At 37.5% G+C, this 23941-nt stretch overlaps 1 protein-coding gene across 1 annotated transcript in view; it reads right to left on the bottom strand.

Moving 5' to 3' along the window:
* The window catches only part of TXNDC16 (thioredoxin domain containing 16), a 108863-nt gene that overhangs the window by 71137 nt on the left and 13785 nt on the right, over positions 1-23941 (bottom strand). Inside the window, 3 exon segments of the mRNA XM_007445955.1 lie at positions 4765-4915; positions 8896-8986; positions 14218-14339. Coding sequence (XP_007446017.1) covers positions 4765-4915; positions 8896-8986; positions 14218-14339 — 364 coding nt within the window.

Consider the following 23941-nt stretch of genomic DNA (forward strand, 5'->3'; position numbering starts at 1 on the left):
TCTTTCATGATAAAAACATTAAAAAACTAGGAAGAGAAGGAAATTACCTCAACATAATAAATGTCATATATGAAAAGCATACAGCTAACATACTCAATGGTGAAAAACTGAATGCTTTTCCTCTAAGATTAGGAACAAGGCAAGGATGTCCACTCTTGCCACTTCTATTCAACATAGTACTGGAAGTCCTACCCAGAGCAACTAGGCAAGAAAAAGAAATAAGCATTCGAATTGGAAAGGTAGAAATAAAATTACCTCTGTTCACAGATGACACGGTCTTATATGTAGAAAACCCTAAAGATTCCACAAAAATACTATTAGAACTAATGAATAAATTTAGCAAAGTTGCAGGATACAAAATCAACCCTGAAAAATCAGTTGTTTCTTACACTAACAATGAACCATATGAAAAGAAAACTAAGAAAATAATCCCATTTATAAGAGCATCAAAAAGAATTAAATACTTAGGAATAAGCTTAACCAAGGAAGTGAAAGACTTATACATTGAAAACTACAAAACATTGCTGAAAGAAAGAAAAGAAGACAAAAATAAATGGAAAGACATCCCATTCATGTTCATGTTCTTGGATTAGATATAACATTATTAAAATACTACCCATACTACCCAGTCATCTAGAGATTCAATTCAATCCCTCTCAAAATCCCAATGGCATTTTTTGCAGAAATAGAAAAGCCATCCTAAAATACATATGGAATCTCAAGGGACCTTAAATAACCAAAACAATCTTGAGAAAGAAGAACAAAGCTGGGGCCTCACATCTCCTGATTTCAAAACATGTTACAAAGCTACAGTAATCAAAACAGTGTAGTATTGGCATAAAGACAGACATATAGACTAATGGAACAAAATAGAGAGCCCAGAAATAAACCCTTGCATATATGGTCAACTGATCTTTGACAAGGGCACTAAGGCTATATAATGGGGAAAGGATAGTCTCTTCAACAGATGGTGCTGGGAAAACTAGATATCCACATGCAAAAGAATCAAGAGGAAGCCTCATCTTACACCACATACAAAAATTAACTCAAAATGAATTAGAGATCTAAATGTAGAACATGAAACTATAAAACTCCTGGAAGAAAACACAGGGGTAAATCTTCATAACATTGGAATGGAAATGATTTCCTGAAAATGACACCACAAGCACAGGCAACAAAAGCAAAACTAAACAAATAGAACTACATCAAACTTAAAAATGTCTGCACAGCAAAGGGAACAATAAACAGAGTGGAAAAGTAACCTATGAAATGTGAGAAAATATTGCAAATCATGTATCAGATAAGGGGTTAATATACAGAATATTTAAAGAACTCCTACAACTTAACAACAATAATAAAAATAACCAATTAAAAAACGGGCAAAGGACTTACACAGATATTTCTCCAAAGAAGATATATAAATGGCCAAATAGCACATGAAAAGATGCTCCATATCACTAATCATCAATGAAACACAAATCAAAACAACAATGAAATATCACCTCTCAATCATTAGGATGGCTAGTATTAAAAAAACAATAACAAAAACAACAGAAAACAACAAGTATGAGCAAGGATGTAGAGAAAAATGGAACTCTTGCACACTGCTGGCAGCAATGTAACGTGGTGTAGCTACTATGGAAAACAGTACAGAGATTCCTCAAAAAATCAAAAATAGAACTACCATATGATCCAGCAATCCTATTTCTGGGTATATATCCAAAAGAAAAGAGGATCTCAAAGAGATATTTGCACACCCATGTTCATTGATGTATAAGCAACTTAAACATCCATCAACGGATGAATGGATCAGTAAAATGTGATAATGATACATATACGTCTGTACACACACACATACACACACACACACACACACACAATGGAATATTATTTGGTCTTAAAAAAGAAGGAAATCCTAACAAATGCTACAACATGGATGAACCTTGAGGACATCATGCTAAGTGAAATAAGCTAATTATAAAAAGACATACTGCGGGCTTCCCTGGTGGCACAGTGGCTGAGGGTCCGCCTGCCGATGCAGGGGACACGGGTTCGTGCCCCGGTCCAGAAAGATCCCACATGCCGCGGAGCGGCTGGGCCTGTGAGTCATGGCCGCTGGGCCTGCATGTCCAGAGCCTGTGCTCCACAACGGGAGAGGCCACAACAGTGAGAGGCCCACGTACCGCAAAAAAAAAAAAAAAAAAAAAAGACATACTGCATGATTCTATTTATAAGAGGTCTCTAAAGTAAGCAAACTCACAGAAGCAGAAAGTAGAATGGTGGTTGCCAGGGCTGAGGAGAGGAGAATAGGGGAGTTGTTTCTGAATGGATACAGAGTTTCAGTCATTCAAGATGGAAAAGTTATAGAGATCTGTTGTACAACAACGTGCATAATGAACAATACTGTACTGTATATTTGTAAAAATTGTGAAGAGGGTAAATTGCATTTTTTGCCACAATGAAAAAAAAAAAGATATGAGACAATAATGTCAGGAGCCAACACCTTGCTATATAATATTGTACACTGCCACATGAGCCTGCAAGAAATAATAGAAGCTAACTGAATAAACCATAATAGCATCCTTCTAATTACCTATATAAGAATAGGCTTAAATTAAGTCAAGTGTTGTGGATCTGTCTGAGACAGAGCTCTCTCAGATGCACAAACAAAAAGTAAATAAAAATCTACAGGAAAATGATTATATAATAATTTATCTATTTTAAAATATTTTATCAGGTATTTGCACTTGAAGTTTCTTCCTAGTATTCAGATACAAATTTTCTATCAGAATAAACTGATCATAGAGAAGATCATCAGCATTCCAAAATGTCCTTGGTATTAGCCAACAGCACAATAATTGTACCATTTTCCCATCTGTTTTCATTGCTGGGAATCTTAAGAAGGCATCTAGGATAACTCCATGCCTGCCAGAATCTCACTTAATTGACTTAAGATTGAAATCACTTAAAATTCCTATGCTTAAGATTTATTCTCAGTTTGTCAAGTCTTAAAATGACATGCCCCCATCATGATTATAAGACGCAGTTGTGCTTTTATATCTACAATAATTAAATACATTTGTATCTACTTAAAATAGGTACAAATATACACACACAGCTACACACACAAAAACTCCAACCTGCATCTATTTTCCCATGCTTAGAAATAAAATAATGCATATAATTGCAGTGATCATCCATCCAGAGTTTACCAAAAGTCTGAATCCCAGTTTCCAGTTTTTATTAATGTTTATAGATAATGTCTACTGGTGAATAGATAAAATCCTGAGAATTCTTAACATCTTAACATTGGAAGAAAAGGAAATGAAGAGAGAAATGGTGAAGAACTGTACAAGGAACTGACCTGGGCTTTGTGGTGAAATGGAAGATCAAACCAAATTCAGAGGATATTCTCCCCATGGAAATAAGATAAATGTCCCCTCTCATCCCCCAGTGAAAGGAAAGGAAAAAAGATTTACATACTGCTTTTTTTTTTAGTTGTTTGAAGCCAAAATCTAACCAAATAAAAACTGACCAAAATAAAGAACTCAGGAATGAAGCCAGTAAAATTGGGACTGGTGAGCTCTGAATCTATTTAAGTGTGGAAGAAAGGCTTTTTTTTTCAGTGGGAATTATGGTTATAGAACACAATATAAATATTATAACCTTTACAATGTAAAATATCACAAAACTAAAATCTGGAGGGTAAGAGGAGCTGAGATGGAAATAAATGTAAGAAGTTAGTATTCTCATCTTTCATAGCAAGGAGTAAATCAATATTAGCTAACATAGAAATATGTAGTTTTTTAAATAATGATTTTCATTTCTTAATGTTTTTCATAATCACTTCAACACTTAAGACAATATTTCCTAAAAAGCCCTCTGATGAAGAAACAATTTCTCAAAAGTTCCATAATTCCTCTAGTTTCACATCAGTTTCTTTTTCTTCTATTAAATTCAAATAAGATTAAATATAATGTTTCTTACTATAAAGTAACTCATGTAATATATATCCATTCATCCCTCTATCTGTATGGATCTATATGGATGCAGAGATGACTGGTGTGCATCTAACAGTTCATTTCTGAATGATGGGAAATGGTGGCTTTTAAATTTTTTATTCTTTATACTTTGCTGCACTGTTTGGATTATTTATGGCACATATGCACAATTTTTATTTAAAAAGGACATAGTGAGTGAGAGGGCCTACTGAAGGTTTTACATATGCTCAGGACAACGCTTCGAACTTTCAGAGAGAAAAGTCTGCTGATCACCTACTGAGTCTCTCTAAAATTCTTCCAGGCTGACAGTAAGGAAAGTGGGGCACTGGAAATGCTATAGTTCCAATATTTAGGAACTTTTAAAACAGGGATCAAAACATTCACAAAAGAGGTCTTTTCTTAACCCATGATGTAATCTTTGTGATCTTAGAATGGTCACAGTTCTTTATAACCACCACAGAATATTTCCACAGTTCATTACAACTACCATTATAATTACAGTGCTATGTTGGATTTCAAAACAACACTTCAAGGCATTTTCAAAACAACAACACTTCAAGGCATTAAAATATCATTTTATGAATACATAGTCTATCTTCTATTCTACCTTTAATAAGGTACTACTCCTAAATCTGCCTAAATGAAATAAATATGTCCAAGGGGAAAAGATATAGCTCATCTAAGTAAAATGCATATCTGTGAATCAAAACAATAAATCTTATATATGAATTATATACTTAATATACTTAAATAAGACACATACCAGCAGAGGTGCTTCCATTGTCTTAATAAAACGATGGATGTTCAGTGTAGTCAATGACTGTTCCATTAGTGTTCTCCTACATTGCTGGGTCAAGTCCAAGACTGGTTTACAATGAAAAAAATAGAGATGTGCGTATTCTATATCTTCAGTGCTGTAAATTAAAAATTAGGGACAGACCCACTTGAAATTCAATGTGTGATCCTTCCACCATGCAGAAAGATATAACAAATCTCTTTGTCCATGCTTTTGAATTACTGTTTTGGTAAAATCCTAAACAGTATAACAAAATAAAATGGACCTAAGCAAAAAAGAGGATATAAGAAATTTCTGAGTTGTATAAACAGTTTTTTTCCTGAATTCTTTCATATGGTAGCTTCTAAATTAGAGACAGGTCTACACAATCTTTTTTTTTAGATAAAGGACTGTCACCTTGAGGACAATAAGATTATCTTAAAATATAGTAGCTTTTCTATAGCTGTGTTAAATAAATAAAGCTTTGTAACACAAATTTTCTAGGTTTAATTTAAACCCAAATCTGTTTTGAATAAACTTCAGCCAAAACATGCCTTAAGATAGAAGCCATGTGACACTTTGTGGGAGTTAGTGAGTTTCTATCTGAAATATTACAAAACTCAGCATATATGGCTTATAATTTGAGTTTTGGCATTCCCTTCAATATGACAATTCAAAGATAAACTTATAGTGAGTAAGTAAGGTTTGCCAAAATTAAAATAGCATTTTATAAATCTCCATATGGCATTAGTAGAGTTTGGCAAAATACTGCAAATTTTTATTTTTACAATATTATTTTAATTCTTGATACATGCTTCAACTGAGCTCCAAGATTCACTGATTTCAAATTTAATTGCAAAGTAATTTCTAATAGATTCAGTGATTAAACAAATGATCATTCAAAGATTACTTAATGCCTACACTGTTAGGCCCTATGCTAAATATAAGAGAATAAGATGAATAAGATGATTCAAATCCTTCAGGGGCTTAGGCTAAAGGACATATATTTAGTAAAAACATGAAAATGTGATTCATAAGTACTAGAATATACAAAGTACTATGAGAAACAAAGAAATATTTAATTCTGCCTCAAGTCAGGAAAGAGAAGAAAGGAAAGGGAAGGGAAGGGAAGGGAAGGGAAGTCTCATCATAGAGACTGAAAACTGTAAGAGAGAATGACTTCTCCAAGAAGATAAGACTAATGGGTATTTCAGACAAAAGGAACTATATAGCCAAGACCCAAACGAAGTATATAACTTTTTGAGAGGAACTGTAAATAGTCACATATTGCTGAAAGGAAAGTGTTGAGAGCAAGAGGACCCAGCTGAGGTTGGACTACCTATCATAACCTCTGAAATAATAAAATAATGTTGGAAAGTTATTTAATCAGGGATCATTTGGTTGCAGGTAACAGATACCAAAAAGGGGGGAGTGAGGGGGATTTACTGGTAGTTTAGAAGATCATCTCACAGAATACAAGGAAAATTCAAGTAACTGGATCACAGGATAAATGTATAGATTTGAACAGCAAGAGTTCAGGGACATTTGGCCATCAACACTTTTTACCTCCCCACTCTCTCTGCTTTACTTCTACATGGGCAAAACATTCCTGCGGGCAAGAGAGCCAAAAGGCTGTACAGTCCAGCTTCTCCAAGCCCAATTCCAAGTTCCTAGAAAAAGGTATCCTATCTGCTCAGGTAAGTCCATGGATTGGATGACTCTAGGTCAGGTGGCCACCTCCAACTTAATTGACTGTGATATGTATGAGGTAGGGGTAACACCCTTCTTGGCCTATACACAGATTCTTTAAGAAGGGAATATGGGGAGGTAGCAGAAAGTACTGGTGTCTCTACAGCATGCTACCTCTTGTACTACCTATCACATATACCCTTCTTTTTTTTATTTTTTTACCATTTAAAAAAAATTATTGGAGTATAGTTGAATTACAATGTTGTATTAGTTTCAGGTGTACAACAAAGTGAATCATATATATATATATATATATATATATATACCTCCACTCTTTTTTAGATTCTTTTCCCATATAGGCCATTACAGAGCATATATACCCTTCTTAACCAACATTTCAAACACACTCAGGCCCAACATGATATAACAATTAATATACTAGATTATTCAATGTTATAGCCCCAGCAACTAGAATAGTGCCTAGAACATAGAAGGCATTCAATAAATATTTGTTGAATGAACAAAAGAAAGAAAAAAATAAAAAGAACAAATGAAAGAAAAGATATGTTCACCTCTTCCCCATTAGGAGACAACTCGAAGTCATCACTAACTACTTCACTCAGAAGTGATGTCCCAGGACTACATTATTCTGAATCCACAGTCCTTCCCTATCACATCAGGCCCAGATATGACTCCTCACCATTTTGTAGCCATGAATAAATGAGAATGAAAACTTCTCCAATATGTCATGTACTCAAAAGTTTATGAAAAACAGAATAACTGTACATTTTTAAATTCTCATTTTTAAAATGCGGGAAAGCGTAAATCCTTCAAGAACATCAATATATAGTCTGTCTTGCTGAACAGTATTTGTAAAACAAATGAGAGGACTTATACCTTGCCAATAAATAACCAACCTCTATGTTTTAAGCATGCCACTGTTACTTGCAATTATTCATTAACAGAAAAATAAAGAAGCTAGTAATGCAAGAGAAAATACAAACAGAGAAAGTGTGGGGCTAGCACAGAATCATAATGGGACTGAGAATCTCAAGGTTCCCCCATTCCAAGATGGGAAATTGGTAGTCTACATTGGTAGTAGCAAAGTAGCTGGCTACACTACTGCTCACTGTAAGTATCTTGAGACTTAGTGACTACTTACCGTAAAGTTTTAGGGTACTGTCAGCATGATTCTCAAATTGTTAAAAACATTAATTCTTATACAAATAGCAAACATGCATCAAAGTTTTATTTAACTCACTGAGGGAACCAGCAGAATGGCAGTTCAATAAGAAGACAGAAAAAGGAATGCTGGTTAATGTCGTACAGAGCAATAAAAACATAACTTTTCTTTGTAAGCACTTTACTCTCTGCCTATCCACTCCCAGCAAAAAAAAAAAAAATTGTTTCACTTTATCAGTTTCTGTGTCCTAACCTCCATGTTTACAAAGTTGTAAAATGTCTGGGATTTAATTAATTGTGTGTGGTATATCAAATAGTCACTATTCTCTGAGAGGTGAGCAGGAGGGCTCATTAAAAACTCTCGCATGGGGATTCCCTGGTGGTGCAGTGGTTGAGAGTCTGCCTGCCGATGCAGGGGACACGGGTTCATGCCCTGGCCCAGGAGGATCCCACATGCTGGGGAGCGGCTGGGCCCGTGAGCCATGGCTGCTGAGCCTGCGCATCCGGAGCCTGTGCTCCGCAACGGGAGAGGTCACAACAGTGAGAGGCCCGCGTACAACCAAAAAAAAAACCCAAAAAAACAAGCAAAAAAACCTCTTGCATGGTTTAAAAAGGTCACACGATCACCATTTTGCCCTGCTTTGGATTCATTTTCCTGAAGAGCATTTTGAAGCCAAACTTAGAAGTCTTCAAATGCACTGGTTATTCCTTGTGTCCCCATGTACTAAACAGAAGAAAAACTTTAACCCTAGGTTGCCCAGCCAAAAGCAGTCCAAAGAAGGTCTCTACCTAAAATTGTAAGCTAGAAACTAGACAAGAAAATTAAACATTTAAAACATTCTGTTCAAAACTGTACTCAAATATATTTAAGATTTTTCTGGTATAGTAACTTATGGCACTCTCAGGAAGAATCTCTGGAGCTTAGTTATGAAAGCTCTTATTTTATCACCTATCTGATCACTGTGGCAGATCTATTCACAAAATACATGTGGCCACTCAAGGGATCACATCTTGTGGCTTATCCATACTGCCTTCGTTCACCTTAGTTTAACATCCCTTCTGTATATTTAAGTTCATCTTAGTACAGCAGATAATAGTAATGAAGAGGATTTCAGGTTTCATTTATATATTCACATCTTGTTACGATTTCCCTCAGATAAGTCCACATTGTGGGAGTATAATGGAAATGCTGAATAGGTAATGTGAAAAGTGAACTTAAAATTGTTAACTTATGCTTCTTATACATACCCAATACTTTCCAAAAGGGCAATTTCTGTGGTTAAGACAAATTGGTACGTGGTCCCATACACAAAAGCAGCTTCCATGACTGCTCTGTGCTCTGAAGAAGAGAGAAAGAAGTTGGGAGAGAGGAGGAGTTATTCTATTCAGAATACTTTCCTACACTCTTTTATGCTCTATTATGTTTAAAGAAAAAGCCTTTGTAGGGTTCCCAGTTGGGAAAATACAGGCAGTTAAAGAAGTTATAAAAAGTCTGTTCTAGTCAAGGTAAGAGAAGAACTAAGAGGGAGTAGAAAATGAGCTATACTTGAGAATATATGACAAGTCTGTGATAGTTTCTTCCCAGTAGTAGGGAAGAGAATATGAGTTCATCATACAAATTTCATGTTATATTTTATATACAAATATGTGTACACTATTTCTGGCTTAGTTTTTTTTTTAATCAAACTTATTCTTATATATAGTTTAAAGAGACAATTCTACAAGGTGTATTAAGAAAATGAACAGTTCCTCTACCCTCAGCCACCATTTCCAACTCCCAAGGGACAGCTACTTTCAACTCTTTTACTCTTACTTTCGGTATTTACCTCCAAGTCTCTAAATGACCTCCTTATACTCTTATTTCCTGATTTTTTTTTTCTTTTAGTGTTAGTATTTTCTATTGACTTCCCACTGTGGAAGATGATAAATTAGCTCTCCTTTCCAAAACCCCACTCCACAAATATACACAATTCTATGCCCTCAACATGCTCAATATAGTCCTAATTTTTATTAGATCAAGAGTCAGGATTTACACTATTGGGACTCAGTAAATACTATTTCCTTTTGAAATTTTTTTCACTACAGTTATAGGTATCTTTTTAAATTTTTGTTTAGATTTCTTGCTAATTTATTCCTAAATTCTTCCACAATTGTCTAACGCTCTGAATACTTCAAATATATCAGTTATATTATCAATTCCCTCTTGTTGCAGACATTTTTGCAGAGCCTTCTTATCTGCTCCAATGTGGGCTCTGCTGCTCGACCCGCTGCACAACTTTCATCCTGGGGACTCACTTCATTGTCACCCTGGGGATGCTCTGATTCTCACTCTTACGTTGGGTCCTTGGCCTGTTACCCACATCTTCTTGACTAATTTGTTCCCTTGCTCCCATTCTCTAGCTCCTTCCTGGGAGAGGATATATGGAATACACAATTTTTGCAAGCTTACACTTCTCAAAACGTCTTTATTCTACTTTCATAACTAACTATAGTTGTTGGCATGTAGCATTCTAGCACTTCCCCTGAGAATTTTGAAAGCATAGCTCCACTGTCTTCAGTTCCCAGGACTGCAGTTGAGAAGTCCAAAGCCATTCTGATTCTTTTTTTTTAATTTATTTATTTATTATTTACTTATTTATTTTTGGCTGCATTGGGTCTTCATTGCTGCACACGGGCTTTCCCTAGTTGCAGCAAGCAGGGGCTACTCTTCCTTGTGGTGCGCAGGCTTCTCATTGCAGTGGCTTCTCTTGCTGCGGAGCATGGGCTCTAGGCACGCGGGCTTCAGTAGTCGTGGCACATGGGCTCTGTAGTTGTGGCTCGCGGGCTCTAGAGCGCAGACTCAGTAGTTGCAGCACACGGGCTTAGTTCCTCCGCGGCATGTAGGATCTTCCCGGACCAGGGCTTGAACCCGTGTCCCCTGCATTGGCAGGCGGATTCTCAACCACTGCGCCACCAGGGAAGTCCCGCCTTCTGATTCTTGATCCTTTAACTGCGATATTTTTTCCTTTCTTGAAGATTTTAGAATAGCGTTTGTTCCCAATATTCTGAAAATTCAATATGAGATGCTCTGGTGTGGCTCTACATTTAAACACTCTGCTGAGATTCAGTGGGCCTTTTCAATTTGGAAGCTCAAAGTCCCTCAGCTCTGGGAAATTTTCTTAAAGTATTTCTTTGACGATTCCTTCCTTTTCATATCTTATTTTCCCTTTTCTCCTCACTGCCATTTCTAGGTAGTTATCTTCCCCTCCCTGACCTAATCTTCTACCACTTGAATCACATATCATCAGATGATTCCACTCACCACTCTGCCTTGTTGGAGTCATCTGCAAGCCGAGCCAGGGTTAATGCCCCTCATTCCATGAAAAATTTCGCTTCTGTCACACTGCCACACTCTCCAACACTACTATCATAACCTTGGTGATTTTACTATCCCCATAGATGATCCTTGCAAAATCCTAGCCTTTCAGTCCTTAGTTTTCTCTGGAGACTCCAGTGATCTCTCTTCAGCCCTGCCTTTCCCACTCACTGCCATGGTCCCACTCCAAGCTTTGTAATCACCAATCACTGCAAATCCCTCCAAAATGTCCAGCACTCCTCCCAACACACACACACACACACACACACACACATACACACACCCTTCCATCTCCAGGTCACTCTGTCTAGTACATAACTTTAACCTTCCCGAACCTACAATCCTACCATTTTCACTGTCCTTTATCCACCTTGGGTCCTCTCTTCCCTCCTAAACCAGCTTAAATTCCATGGTCAGTCTTTATAATCACTCCCCCGCCTGTCTAGCTAAAACACAGTCCAAGTTAAATCAAATAATCTGCCTATTCTGTACTTACATCCATGAAAGTGAAAATGGCTGGGGGAAAAAAAAAAAAAAGGAAAGAAAACAAGAACCTGCTAGCATCACCATGTCAATGGTTTCACTTTAGATTACTGGCATCAACTGTTACTGCTGCCTAGCAACCATTCTTTATTTTCAGGCCTTCTAAAACAACTATTTCATCTCTTCTTTCCTCAAACTATATGTTCACTTTATTTCTATTTCATTGAGAAAATGAACCAATTAAGAAAAACCAAAAAAAGCTCCCAGCACCATATCTATCTGCCCCCTTAACTAAATTGATGTCCATATTCTCTGTCTTCCCTCCTAATACCATAGGCAAATTTTCTGTGCTCCCAGTAAAGAACCAGACATCCCCCTGTTCACTAGATTCCATTTCCTCTAGTCTATTCAAAGATGTTGCTCCAGTAATTCTGCCCTCTTTTTCCTCCACGATGCATTTTCCTTTTGCTACAAGAACTTTCTTGTCAACATACAAATAGGCTTCTTAAAAAATTCTTGAGGACTTCCCTCGTGGTGCAGTGGTTAAGAATCTGCCTGCCAACGCAGGGGACATGGGTTTGAGCCCTGGTCCAGGAAGATCCCACATGCTGCGGAGCAACTAAGCCCGTGCACCACAACTACTGGGCCTGTGCTCTAGAGCCAGCAAGCCACAACTACTGAGCCCGCGAGCCACAACTATTGAAGCCCACAGCCTAGAGCCCATGTGCTGCAACTACTGAAGCCTGTGCACCTAGAGCCCGTGCTCCACAACAAGAGAAGCCACCGCCATGAGAAACCCACACACCACAAGGAAGAGTAGTCCCCGCTCGCTACAACTAGAGAAAGCCCGTGCGCAGCAACAAAGACCCAATGCAGCCAAAAATAAAGAAAAATTTTTTTAAAAATTCTTCACTTGACCCCACATACTCTTCCAGCCACTGCCCCATATTTCTCCTTCCCTTAAAAGGAAAACTTCTCAGATGAGTCTCTATAGTCACAGTCTCCAGTTGCTCTCTACCTATTCTCTTACACCCCGTCAGGCATTTACCCCTACCACTCTACAAAAATTGTGTGCATCAAGGGCATGGATAACTTCCATACTGCTAAGCATAATGGTCAACTGGTAGTTCTTATCCTAATTAACCTTTCAGTATCCTTTGATACAATTGCTTCTATCTCGTCAATAAAGTCCTATCATCACTTTGCTTACACACAGGCCATTCTTTCTGCCTCCTTTACTAACCTGTGGAAGATGAAGTATCTAATGAGTTCAGCCTTCTTCTCTTTTCCATGCAGCCTCACTCCCTTCATGGTCTCCTCTGGCCTCACAACTTTATGTCACAAATTTATATCCCTAGTCTGTAGCCCCACTATCAAATGCAGACTAGTAAAATCCCACTACCTTGTTGATATCTGTACTTGGCTGTCTAATGGGTGCTCCACAAGTATAATGTTCAAAAGTGGATTCTAGAGCTTCCTCTCCAAACTGTCTATTTCCACTCTTCCCCACCTTAGTTATCAGCAATTGCACCTTTCACGTAGCTCAGGCCAAAATCCCAGAGCCACTCTGGTCTCTGCTATTCCTCTCTCATTCTACAACCAATATGTCAGAAAAGTCAGTTCGTCTCACATCCAAACTACTACTAAAATTCAAATGTATTGCTACCACCACTGCTAACACCCTGGTCCAAGCCACCTACCACCATTTCTTGCCTGCATGATTGCAGTAACTTCCTGATTTTCTCCCTTATTCTACTATTGCTCCTTCTAGTCTATTCCAAACCCAGAAGTCAGACTGACCCTGTTAAAATATAGATCAGGGATTTCTGGCTCCCTGTAGAGCTCATCCCTCTCGTTAATTACAATTACAAACCATGGACAAAATACAATAACCTGAGGGGCCTTGAAAAGTAAACAATAAAACAGGCTGATTTTGGAGCACTATTTTACAAGCACATTAAGTTCAATGGCATATTGTGTAGCCATCAAGCTTTATGTGTATAAAAATTGAAATTTCCAATAAATGATTTTATTTCATAGAGTACATATAATTTTGTAAATGTCTTTAACAACATTTTATATTAACATGTTCAAGTTATAACCATTAACAAGTAAAAATCCTGAAAGCATAACTATAATTTGTTCATGAAACACTTATAAACTTCTTTATGACAAAATTACCTATGAATGCACAAGGTGATGCTGTCAAAATTAGATTTTTTAAAAATCAAGAAAAATATGTCATAAACAGCAAATGCCAAGGTAAAAAAGGAAGCCAAGACAGTCAACAACATTTATCAAATACTATAAACTACTATATCAGGTACCACGAGGACTGTAAGGAAATAAAAACAGTAATAGCTGACACAGGGCACCAGGAAACTTTTTAGTTATTCAAATTCACTTGGTCCTCACAATAACACTAAGAGGTAGGCACAATTATTTTCACCACCTTAGTGACCAGGAAACAGGCTAAATAAGTAAGTTGTCCAAGGTCATACTATAAGTAGTTGGTGGAAAAGGGGGTCTAACCTAGGCGTCTGGCTCCAGAGTTCTCGTTCAAGCACTATACTATGCTGCCTGTTTGAAGAAAGAAAATATAATAGTAAAAGACGCTTTAAATTTATTTTAAAATATTAAGATTGTGGTCAAAATACACTATGTTAAGTCCTTCAACATAAACACACATGTATAGAGGCATGATGAAGATTAATGTAAAAGTTGATAAATACCTGGTGTTCCAATGGCTCTGACATATGAGAATGCAATGTTTGCTTTTCCTTTCAGAGCATTTTCTGTGTTCTGAAGGTCTCCCAGAGTGGTAATATATTTTACTTCATTAAAAAGAAGAGCACTGAAATAAATAAAGATGTAGTTGGTAGAAAAATCTGACATGTACTTAGTTATTTAATACATATTTTGAGTAGGTTAAAGAACCTAATCAAAAAAGAAATTTAATCTTTTGAACAAATTCTCAATAGTAAGAACCTAAGCATTTCAAGTCTGAATTAAAATCACCCTCTAAATCATTAGTCTGTCACTGAGAACATTAACCAGGGACAGTTGTGAGAAATAGTGTGCGTATCCTCCGTCACAACCACCTCAATACATTTAAACTGTATTTACGAGCATCCTATTCTGGACAAATAATCCCTTACAAATCTCTCAGCCATGGATACATTTCAGCCCTTCACACATCTATACTGAAATCATCTTTCCATGGCCTATAAGGCCCTGAATGGTAAGCCTTGTCTACTCCTCCAACATCATTTTGTACTACTATTCCTCATGTCTACCCTACTTTAGGCAACACCCCAGGGCATTTGCACACACCATTCTCTTTGTTGAAAGCTGTTCCCTTCTCATATATCTGGTCTCAGCTTAAACATCATTGACTTAAGAGAAGCCTCCCTTGTTGGTCCTATATAAGTAGGTCTGTAGCATTTTCCTCTTGAATTTCACACTATTTAATCCTTTGTAGGATCAAATTTATAATTATTCACATATTTTTTTTACTTGTTTATCCCTGCCTCTCTCATTAAACTGTTGCCTTCTTGTGACAGGGACCTTGCATATTTTATCACTATACCCATAACTTAGAATACAACCTGGTACACTGTAAGTATTCAATAAGCATTTGTTGAATGAATAACAGAAAACATAGGTCAGGAATTGTTTATTGCCATTCTTCATTTGAAGAAATAGAAGATCAAATCAAAACACTGACGAGCTTACTTACTCAAAAGCACATATACTGAACTGAGGAGCCAGGAACAGAACATAGAACAGGTCTCCTCACTCCTAATTTAGTGATCTTTCCACTTGACCATAATTCTTCCAAATCATCTTTTTTTTAATATAATCTCTATTTATTTACATTTATTTATTTGGCTGTGCCGGGTCTTAGTTGCAGCACGCAGGATCTTCCTTGTGGCATGTGAGATCTAGTTCCCTGACCAGGGATCAAACTCGGGTCCCCTGCACTGGGAGCGTGGAGTCTTAACCACTGACCATCAGAAAAGTCCCCCAAATCATCTTTTTAATGTATAGATCAGAATAACTGATCATATTTCTTCATCCAAAAGAATTTAGTTTAAAATTTTTCTACTTCTATATAAATTCTATCACTAACAACTAATTTCACTTAATCTCCACATGTATATCTGTGTGTGTGTGTGTGTGTGTGTGTGTGTATGTATTTTTGTTAAGCTAAACTTTAAGAATTTTTGAAAGCTGTTCCAACTCCACATACTTAAGTAAGCAAAAGTTCACTCCAATAAATTAGTCAACCATAGTTTCCTCTTACGGAAAACATAGCACTTTCCACTAATATAGCAATTCTCAGACTTCTTGGTCTCAGGATCCCTTTATACCCTTAAAAATTATTGAGCTCTTCAAAGGGCTTTTGTTTATGTAGATTACATTTATCAATAGTTGCCAAAATACAAATTAAAATAGCAATTAAAAATATTTATTAATCCCTTAAAAAATAAAAATAGGGGCTTCCCTGGTGGCGCAGTGGTTGAGAGTCCACCTGCTGATGCAGGGGACGCGGGTTTGTGCCCCGGTCCGGGAGGATCCCACGCGCCACGGAGTGGCTGGGCTCATGGGCCATGGCCGCTGGGCCTGCGCGTCCGGAGCCTGTGCTCCGCAACGGAAGAGGCTGCAGCAGTGAGAGGCCCACATACCGCAAAAAAAAAAATTAAAAATAAAAATAAACACCATTGCATATTAACATAACACTTTTTTATTAAAAATAACTAAATTTCCAAAAGGAAAGAAAAATCCAATGAAAAGAGTGGCCTTGTTTTACATTTTTGCAAGTCTCTTTAATATTGGACTAAATAGAAGACAGGTGGATTCTCTTATCTGCTTCTTTGTTCACTCTGTTGTGACATCACACACACAACACAAAATGTAGCCTCTAGAAACTGCACTCATAAAAGAAGGAAAGTGAAAAAGGCAAACATCTTAGTATTATTATAAAAATATTGTCACTTTGGGAGCACCCTGAAATGGCTGCCCTAAATTACACTGCTTAAATATTTACCTATATATTACAGATTTCAACTTTTTAAAAGAAATGTAAAACTTGAATTTCTATACATCCCAGGGCTCTTGTTTTGTTTTTAAAAGAAATATTTACTGGGCAGTACTCACTATTTGCTAGATATTTTCACATGTTTTCATTTAAATCCTCAACGATATTCTTGGGAAATTCTTTATTACACACACATACACACAGAGAAAAGAACCTCAGGGATTAAGTAACCTGCTCCAGGTCATACCAGTAGTCACTGATAGAGCTGAGATTCTAATCCAGGTCTTCTGACACTTTGCCCATAACTTTCTAAACTATGTTATTACTGACCACTCATACATGGTAAACCAGGTAAAAAGGGAGGCAACTAATGAATAGCCAGAGAGTCTCAGTGGTGATCTGGGCTACTGGCTACTTATACGTTTTGGCTAGCAAGACCAGAATTACCCTTGAGTTACTTCAAAACTGCTGGGAGACACCATCTAGTGAAGTAATTGGACTGCCATGTAAATTCTCGGCTTGGGAATGACATTCATCCATTTACCTTTACTTCTCTAGCAGCTCTAATCCATTTGCTTCAAAAATCTAACCTAGGAGTAGAAATATCCCTAACCGTTTTTCTCAATAAAGATCAGCAAATATAAATTGATAAAAGCCAGTGTTTGGGGGGGACACTTCCCACATGTCAGGCATAGTACTAAGTACTATATAAGTAGTGGCAGTTTATCAGTTTGGGGATTGCCTGACTCTTCTGCTTTGGGAATTCCCAGTTTTCTAAATCTTCATGGTGGGCACAGCCCAAGTCCCCACATACAAGCTACTAATACTGTAAATTGCTTTTCCAGGCTCCCTGCTGCTAGGCTATATGACCCAGGATCACTTATCTGACATCCCAGACTGGGAGCTAGTGATGTAAAGAATCAGGAGCAGGGCAGAATTATTTCCAGAAGCAGCAGTCAGCTTTGAAGGCAGGAATGACAATAGTGCTAATGACAGCTGTAGTGCTAACAATGCAAGTTGTGGCATCCAATGCCCAGAATTAATGCAGCAGTCCCCGGAAACTAGCTCCGTGCCATGATTATGAGCCAAACAATTCAGAGCCAAATAAACCTGAGTCCAGTTCTCCAACCCTTCTAGTGAGCCTGAGATTTCCTACATCTGCTCTAAATCCTTCTCTGCTTAAGCCAGTCAGACCCAGATTTGGGGGCTTATAACTAAGAACACCCAACAATACACTCAGTCGTGCTTAATTTTCATGGCAACCATGTAAGATCAGTACTATCATTAACTCCATTTTACAGATAAGGTCATGGGCCTTAAAGAGGTTACCTTGCCTAATGTCCCAAAGCTCATTAAAGAGTCATTATCCAAGAGGTAATAATACCAAAACTAATGACATTCATAATCTCATGATCTCCATGATTGTTCCCAATGGCTTCGTAACTTTAATATATTTTTTAATGTTAATTTCCAGAATATGGGGACATCTAGGGATCTCTAGGATCCATTCCATGAGCCTGTGCTCCTTCACTCCAGTTCCAAAGTGGAGAAATGGGTTAAAGGAAAATTCTGTCTTGCGATTTTCTTGCTCTAAAGATGGGGTAAAACAGCCTGAGGCTGCTCTGACCTGGGAGCTCTTCCTGCCCCAGAAAGGCCTTTCTTTTCCTTGGCATACTCTTCCAGAGACCCTCCTAACACAATCATTAGGTACATAAGATATATGGCCAAGAACTGAATGGGTGTCAGAAAAAAAAAAAAAAGAACTCAGGAGTCCACTTGACCCTGCTTTTAGAGCAGCAGGTTGCTCAGCCTTTTTTCAGAAAAAAAAGACCATTTTTATATCATATTTCTGCCATTATTCAAATTCTAAAAAACCCAATAAAAACAAAAAGTTACCTTCTATTTTGCCTTACCAAAACTCCTAGGGGAAAAAAAAAAAAGCAAAGAGGGAGGAGGAGAAAGAGGGAGAGATGAAGGAGAGAGACAGACAAATTACTTTTACCTAAATTAATTACAGTTGACCCTCAGTATCCATGGTTTCCACATTTGCAGGTTCAGCCAACTGCAGGTGGAAAATATTTGGAAAAAATAATTCCAGAAAAGTCTAAAAAACAAAACTTGAATTTGTCATATACTGACAACTATCTACACAGTATTTACATTGTATTAGGTATTATAAGTAATCCAGAGATGATTTAAAGTATACAGGAGCTACTAGAGCTAATCAATGAATTTGGTAAAGTAGCAGGATACAAAATTAATGCACAGAAATCTCTGGCATTCCCATACACTAATGATGAAAAATCCGAAAGAGAAATTAAGGAAACACTCCCATTTACCATTGCAACAAAAAGAATAAAATACCTAGGAATAAACCTACCTAAGGAGAAAAAAGACCTGCATGCAGAAAACTATAAGACACTGATGAAAGAAATTAAAGATGATATAAACAGATGGAGAGATATACCATGTTCTTGGATTGGAAGAATCAATATTGTGAAAATGACTATACTACCCAAACCAATCTACAGATTCAATGCAATCCCTATCAAACTACCAATGGCATTTTTCACAGAACTACAACAAAAAATTTCACAATTTGTATGGAAACACAAAAGATCGTGAATAGCCAAAGCAATCCTGAGAAAGAAAAACAGAGCTGGAGGAAATCAGGCTCCCTGACTTCAGACTATACTACAAAGCTACAGTAATCAAGACAGTATGGTACTAGCACAAAATCAGAAAGATAGATCAACGGAACAAGATAGAAAGCCCAGAGATAAACCCACGCACATATGGTCACCTTATTTTTGATAAAGGAGGCAAGAATATACAATGAAGAAAAGAAAGCCTCTTCAATAAGTGGTGCTGGGACAACTGGACAGCTGCTTGTAAAAGAAGGAAATTAGAACACTCCCTAACACCATACACAAAAATAAACTCAAAATGGATTAAAGACCTAAATGTAAGGCCAGATGCTATAAAATTCTTAGAGGAAAACATAGGCAGAACACTCTATGACATAAATCACAGCAAGATCCTTTTTGACCCACCTCCTAGAGAAACGGAAATAAAAACAAAAATAAACAAATGAGACCTAATGAAACTTAAAAGCTTTTGCACAGCAAAGGAAACCATAAACAAGACGAAAAGACAACCCTCAGAATGGGAGAAAATATTTGCAAATGAAGCAACTGACAAAGGATTAATCTCCAAAATTTATAAGCAGCTCATGCAACTCAACATCAGAAAAACAAACAACCCAATCCAGAAATGGGCAGAAGACCTAAATAGACATTTCTCCAAAGAATATATACAGATTGCCAACAAACACATGAAAGAATGCTCATCATCACTAATCATTAGAGAAATGCAAATCAAAACTACAATGAGGTATCACCTCACACCAGTCAGAATGGCCATCATCAAAAAATCTACAAACAATAAATGCTGGACAGGGGGTGGAGAAAAGGGAACCCTCTTGAACTGTTGGTGGGAATGTAAATTGATACAGCCACTATGGAGAACAGTATGGAGATTCCTTAAAAAACGAAAAATAGAACTACCATACGACCCAGCAATCCCACTACTGGGCATGTAACCTGAGAAAATGATAATTCAAAAAGAGTCATGTACCACAATGTTCATTGCAGCTCTATTTACAATAGCCAGTCCATGGAAGCAACCTACATGTCCACTGACAGATGAATGGATAAAGAAGATGTGGCACATATATACAATGGAATATTACTCAACCATAAAAACAAACAAAATTGAGTTATTTGTAGTGAGGTGGATGGACCTAGAGTCTGTCATATAGTGTGAAGTAAGTCAGAAAGAGAAAAACAAATACCATATGCTAACACATATATACGGAATCTAAAAAAAAAAAAAAAGGTTCTGAAGAACCTAGGGGCAGAAGAGGAATAAAGACGCAGACGTAGAGAATGGACTTGAGGACATGGGGAGGGGGAAGGGTAAGCTGGGACGAAGTGAGAGAGTGGCATGGACATATATACACTACCAAATGTAAAACAGATAGCTAGTGGGAAGCAGCCACATAGCACAGGGAGATCAGCTCAGTGCTTTGTGACCACCTAGAGGGGTGGGATAGGGAGGGTGGAAGGGAGACACAAGAGGGAGGAGATATGAGGATATATGTACATGCATAGCTGATTCACTTTGTTATAAAGCATAAACTAACACAGCACTGTAAAGCAATTATACTCCAGTTAAGATGTTAAAAATAAAAAATAAAAATAAGTATACGGTGGGCTTCCCTGGTGGCGCAGTGGTTGGGAGTCCACCTGCCGATGCAGGAGACACGGGTTCGTGCCCGGGTCTGGGAAGATCGCACATGCCGCAGAGCGGCTGGGCCCGTGAGCCATGGCCGCTGTGCCTGCGCGTCCGGAGCCTGTGCTCCTCAACGGGAGAGGCCACAACAGTGAGAGGCCCACGTACCGCAAATAAAATAAAAAATAAGTATACGGGAGGATGTGCATAGGTTATATGCTAATACTACACCATTTTGTATGAGGGATTGAGCATCTGGGGATTCTGGTATCCACGGAGGGTGAGGAAGGAGGCGGGGTGGGAGGTGCTGAAACCAATCCCCCTCGGATACTGGGGGATGACTGTATAGTATTCTAGGCAGATCCATGTATAAAATGAAATATCCCAAAATGTTTCATTAGGCATTTTCTGAATTAATACAGTTAAAAAAACAAACAGAAGCCACCTCTGAAATTTGAATTGAGAGTACAAGTAATAACAAAATTCAAAAACATCAGTCTAAGTCTTTTTGTCATACGCTGTGTATTTTCCTACTAGCTTAGCACTTATAAAATTCTTAACACCAGAAACAATTTTATGGGCTTATAACATAAGAAGATTTCTGCTCCTCCAATTTTTAACAACCAAAAAGTGAAGCTTCCCAATTCATTCATCCATCAATCCAATATTTTTCAACACCTAATACATGTCACACACGATGCTATGCACTGGTAGAAGGACTTTGTATAAGATGGCACAGTCTGGGGATATAACCATTACTACCAATTAACATAGAGCTGTGAGGAATTCAAATCCAAGGCAAGTAATTTTTTATTACAATTTCCCAGTATGTCACTATCAAACAGGAACCCACCTGATAATACTGTGTAGGAACAAATCTGATAGAGATCAAGGAAGGAGCAATAGCTCAAAACCTATTAGGAAGGGACCAGCTTGAGCACAGCTCAGGAGTTTTAAAGGAAGACACCTCCAAGAGGAGCTTTCCCCAGAAGTTCTACCCAAGCTCAAAACCCAGGCTCTGCAATAATGTGTTAAAAATAAACTATTAGCAGAAATTATGATAGTTGAAAATAATTACCATAATATTTGTAGTTCATATAATCGTCAGTAGTACATTAACTTGAAAGAAATCTTCCACTTGACAAAATATTGTCACAGAATATCAATTAGCACACCTTAATAAAGAGTTATTGAGATTTCATTGTTTCTTACAGTACTGCAGTCTTTCCTTTTTGTATCAATATCATTTGATGATTTCCAGGAGTCAACAATGACTAGGGGGGAAAATGGCCTTTCTTTGCAACTGCTGCCTCATGGCAAATATTCCCAGCAACTGTCACAGCACAGACTTGCATGAACTCACTTCTATTAGTACTGTGTGTGCAACAGAACGGCAGGTAGATATTTGAATTTGGATTGCTTTTTTTCTTAATTGCAAAATGAGATTTCCTGTATTTATATAGAAAAAAGTGACTAACATTTGTAGAGCGCTGGGTAAAACACAAAGCATATTTTCAGATGTATTACTTTATTTGATCTTTAAAAAAATCTAATGACAGTGCAATTTTTAACATTTAAGAGATGAGGAAAACTAGCAATCAGAAAAGATTAACTGCTATGACCACACAACGGATAAATCCTCCATAAACCCTGACTTCTTCATATATCATTCTAAAGCACATTTGAGATTATACAGTGCCTCAATCTTCTATACCTCTATCTGACTTGCCTCAGACTGGTTACATATGGTATTCTCAATCAACAAATAAAGATTAATTGTTACTTTACTTTCTTTTTCTAAATATTACCCTTCTTAACCCAATCTAGAAGCTGGGAAGTGACATTTTCCTCACAGTTACCAAACCACACAATTCCATTGGGGTTTTTTGGGGTTTTTTTTTTTCTTTTTTTTTTTTTTTTTTTGCGGTACACGGGCCTCTCACTGTTATGGCCTCTCCCGTTGCCTGCATCCGGACGCGCAGGCTCAGCGGCCACGGCTCACGGGCCCAGCCGCTCCGCGGCATGTGGGATCTTCCCGGACTGGGGCACGAACCCGCGTCCCCTGCATCAGCAGGCGGACTCTCAACCACTGTGCCACCAGGGAAGCCCCATCGGTTTTGACTATGTATATTTTAGAAAACAGAGCTGAGAATTTGTAGACTATAAATCTATAATCTTACCTTTATTTTAAATTTTATTTATTTTGCAAATTTTAACTCTTTTGTAGGACTCCTAACACAAGAAGTATACAAAAAGTTGAAGAGTGAAAAGTCCACCTCCAACTCCTTCCCCCATCCCAGCGTCCGCATTCCATTCCTGTAAACCAATAATCACGTTCTTGTGAAACTTTGAAATATTTATACCAAATACATATATGCCATAAATAAATATTTATATATGTCTCTGTTAGAAAACTATCCCTCCTAGATTTCTCAGTGTTCCTACACAGTCCATGTCTCCTGAAGATGAAAATTGGCAGTACACAAAGATGGAAAACATCTCCTCTTCACATTCTAATCTTGTTTCCTTTTCTCTGGAGCCACCTGGTCCCATTCAAAGGTAATAAAACCTTCCTTATCTTCCCTGGAGCTAAATGCTTATATTTAGGGGTAGAGACCTTTTTCTCCTGCCCCAAGCAATTTGTTTAAATTCCAGAGAAAAAGATAAGCACTCTATCTCCAGAAGGAAAAAGCAGATTTGCCAGCTCCTATATAAACTCAGAGATTCATAATTTAAGTTCTCCTTCTCCAAACCTTGCGGTAAGTACAGATTTAAGCATATGGCTCTCACCTTGTAGCTCTGTGGAGAACTGGGTACAGCAAATCCAGTACTACCATGTTACTGTGATTGCTGTTACCGCTGTGTCTGATTTCTGATTCAGAGGCTTGGTGTTTCCGCAAGTATTATACAAGGAGGGTAACATCGAAGACCCTTCAGAGTTTTAGACTTAACATTCCCTTTCTTACACACATAGAACAATGCCATGCTCTAAACACTTGGTTTATTTCATTAATATATCCTGAAAAATCAATGTGTTAAAAATGTTAGTAGATCATTTAGTCAGAATATTTTTTTTTTTTTTTTTTTTTTTTTTGTTTATGCGGGCCTCTCACTTTGGTGGA

Source organism: Lipotes vexillifer, unplaced genomic scaffold (assembly GCF_000442215.2).
Source record: "Lipotes vexillifer unplaced genomic scaffold, Lipotes_vexillifer_v1.1 scaffold43, whole genome shotgun sequence".
Classification (NCBI taxonomy): domain Eukaryota; kingdom Metazoa; phylum Chordata; class Mammalia; order Artiodactyla; family Lipotidae; genus Lipotes; species Lipotes vexillifer.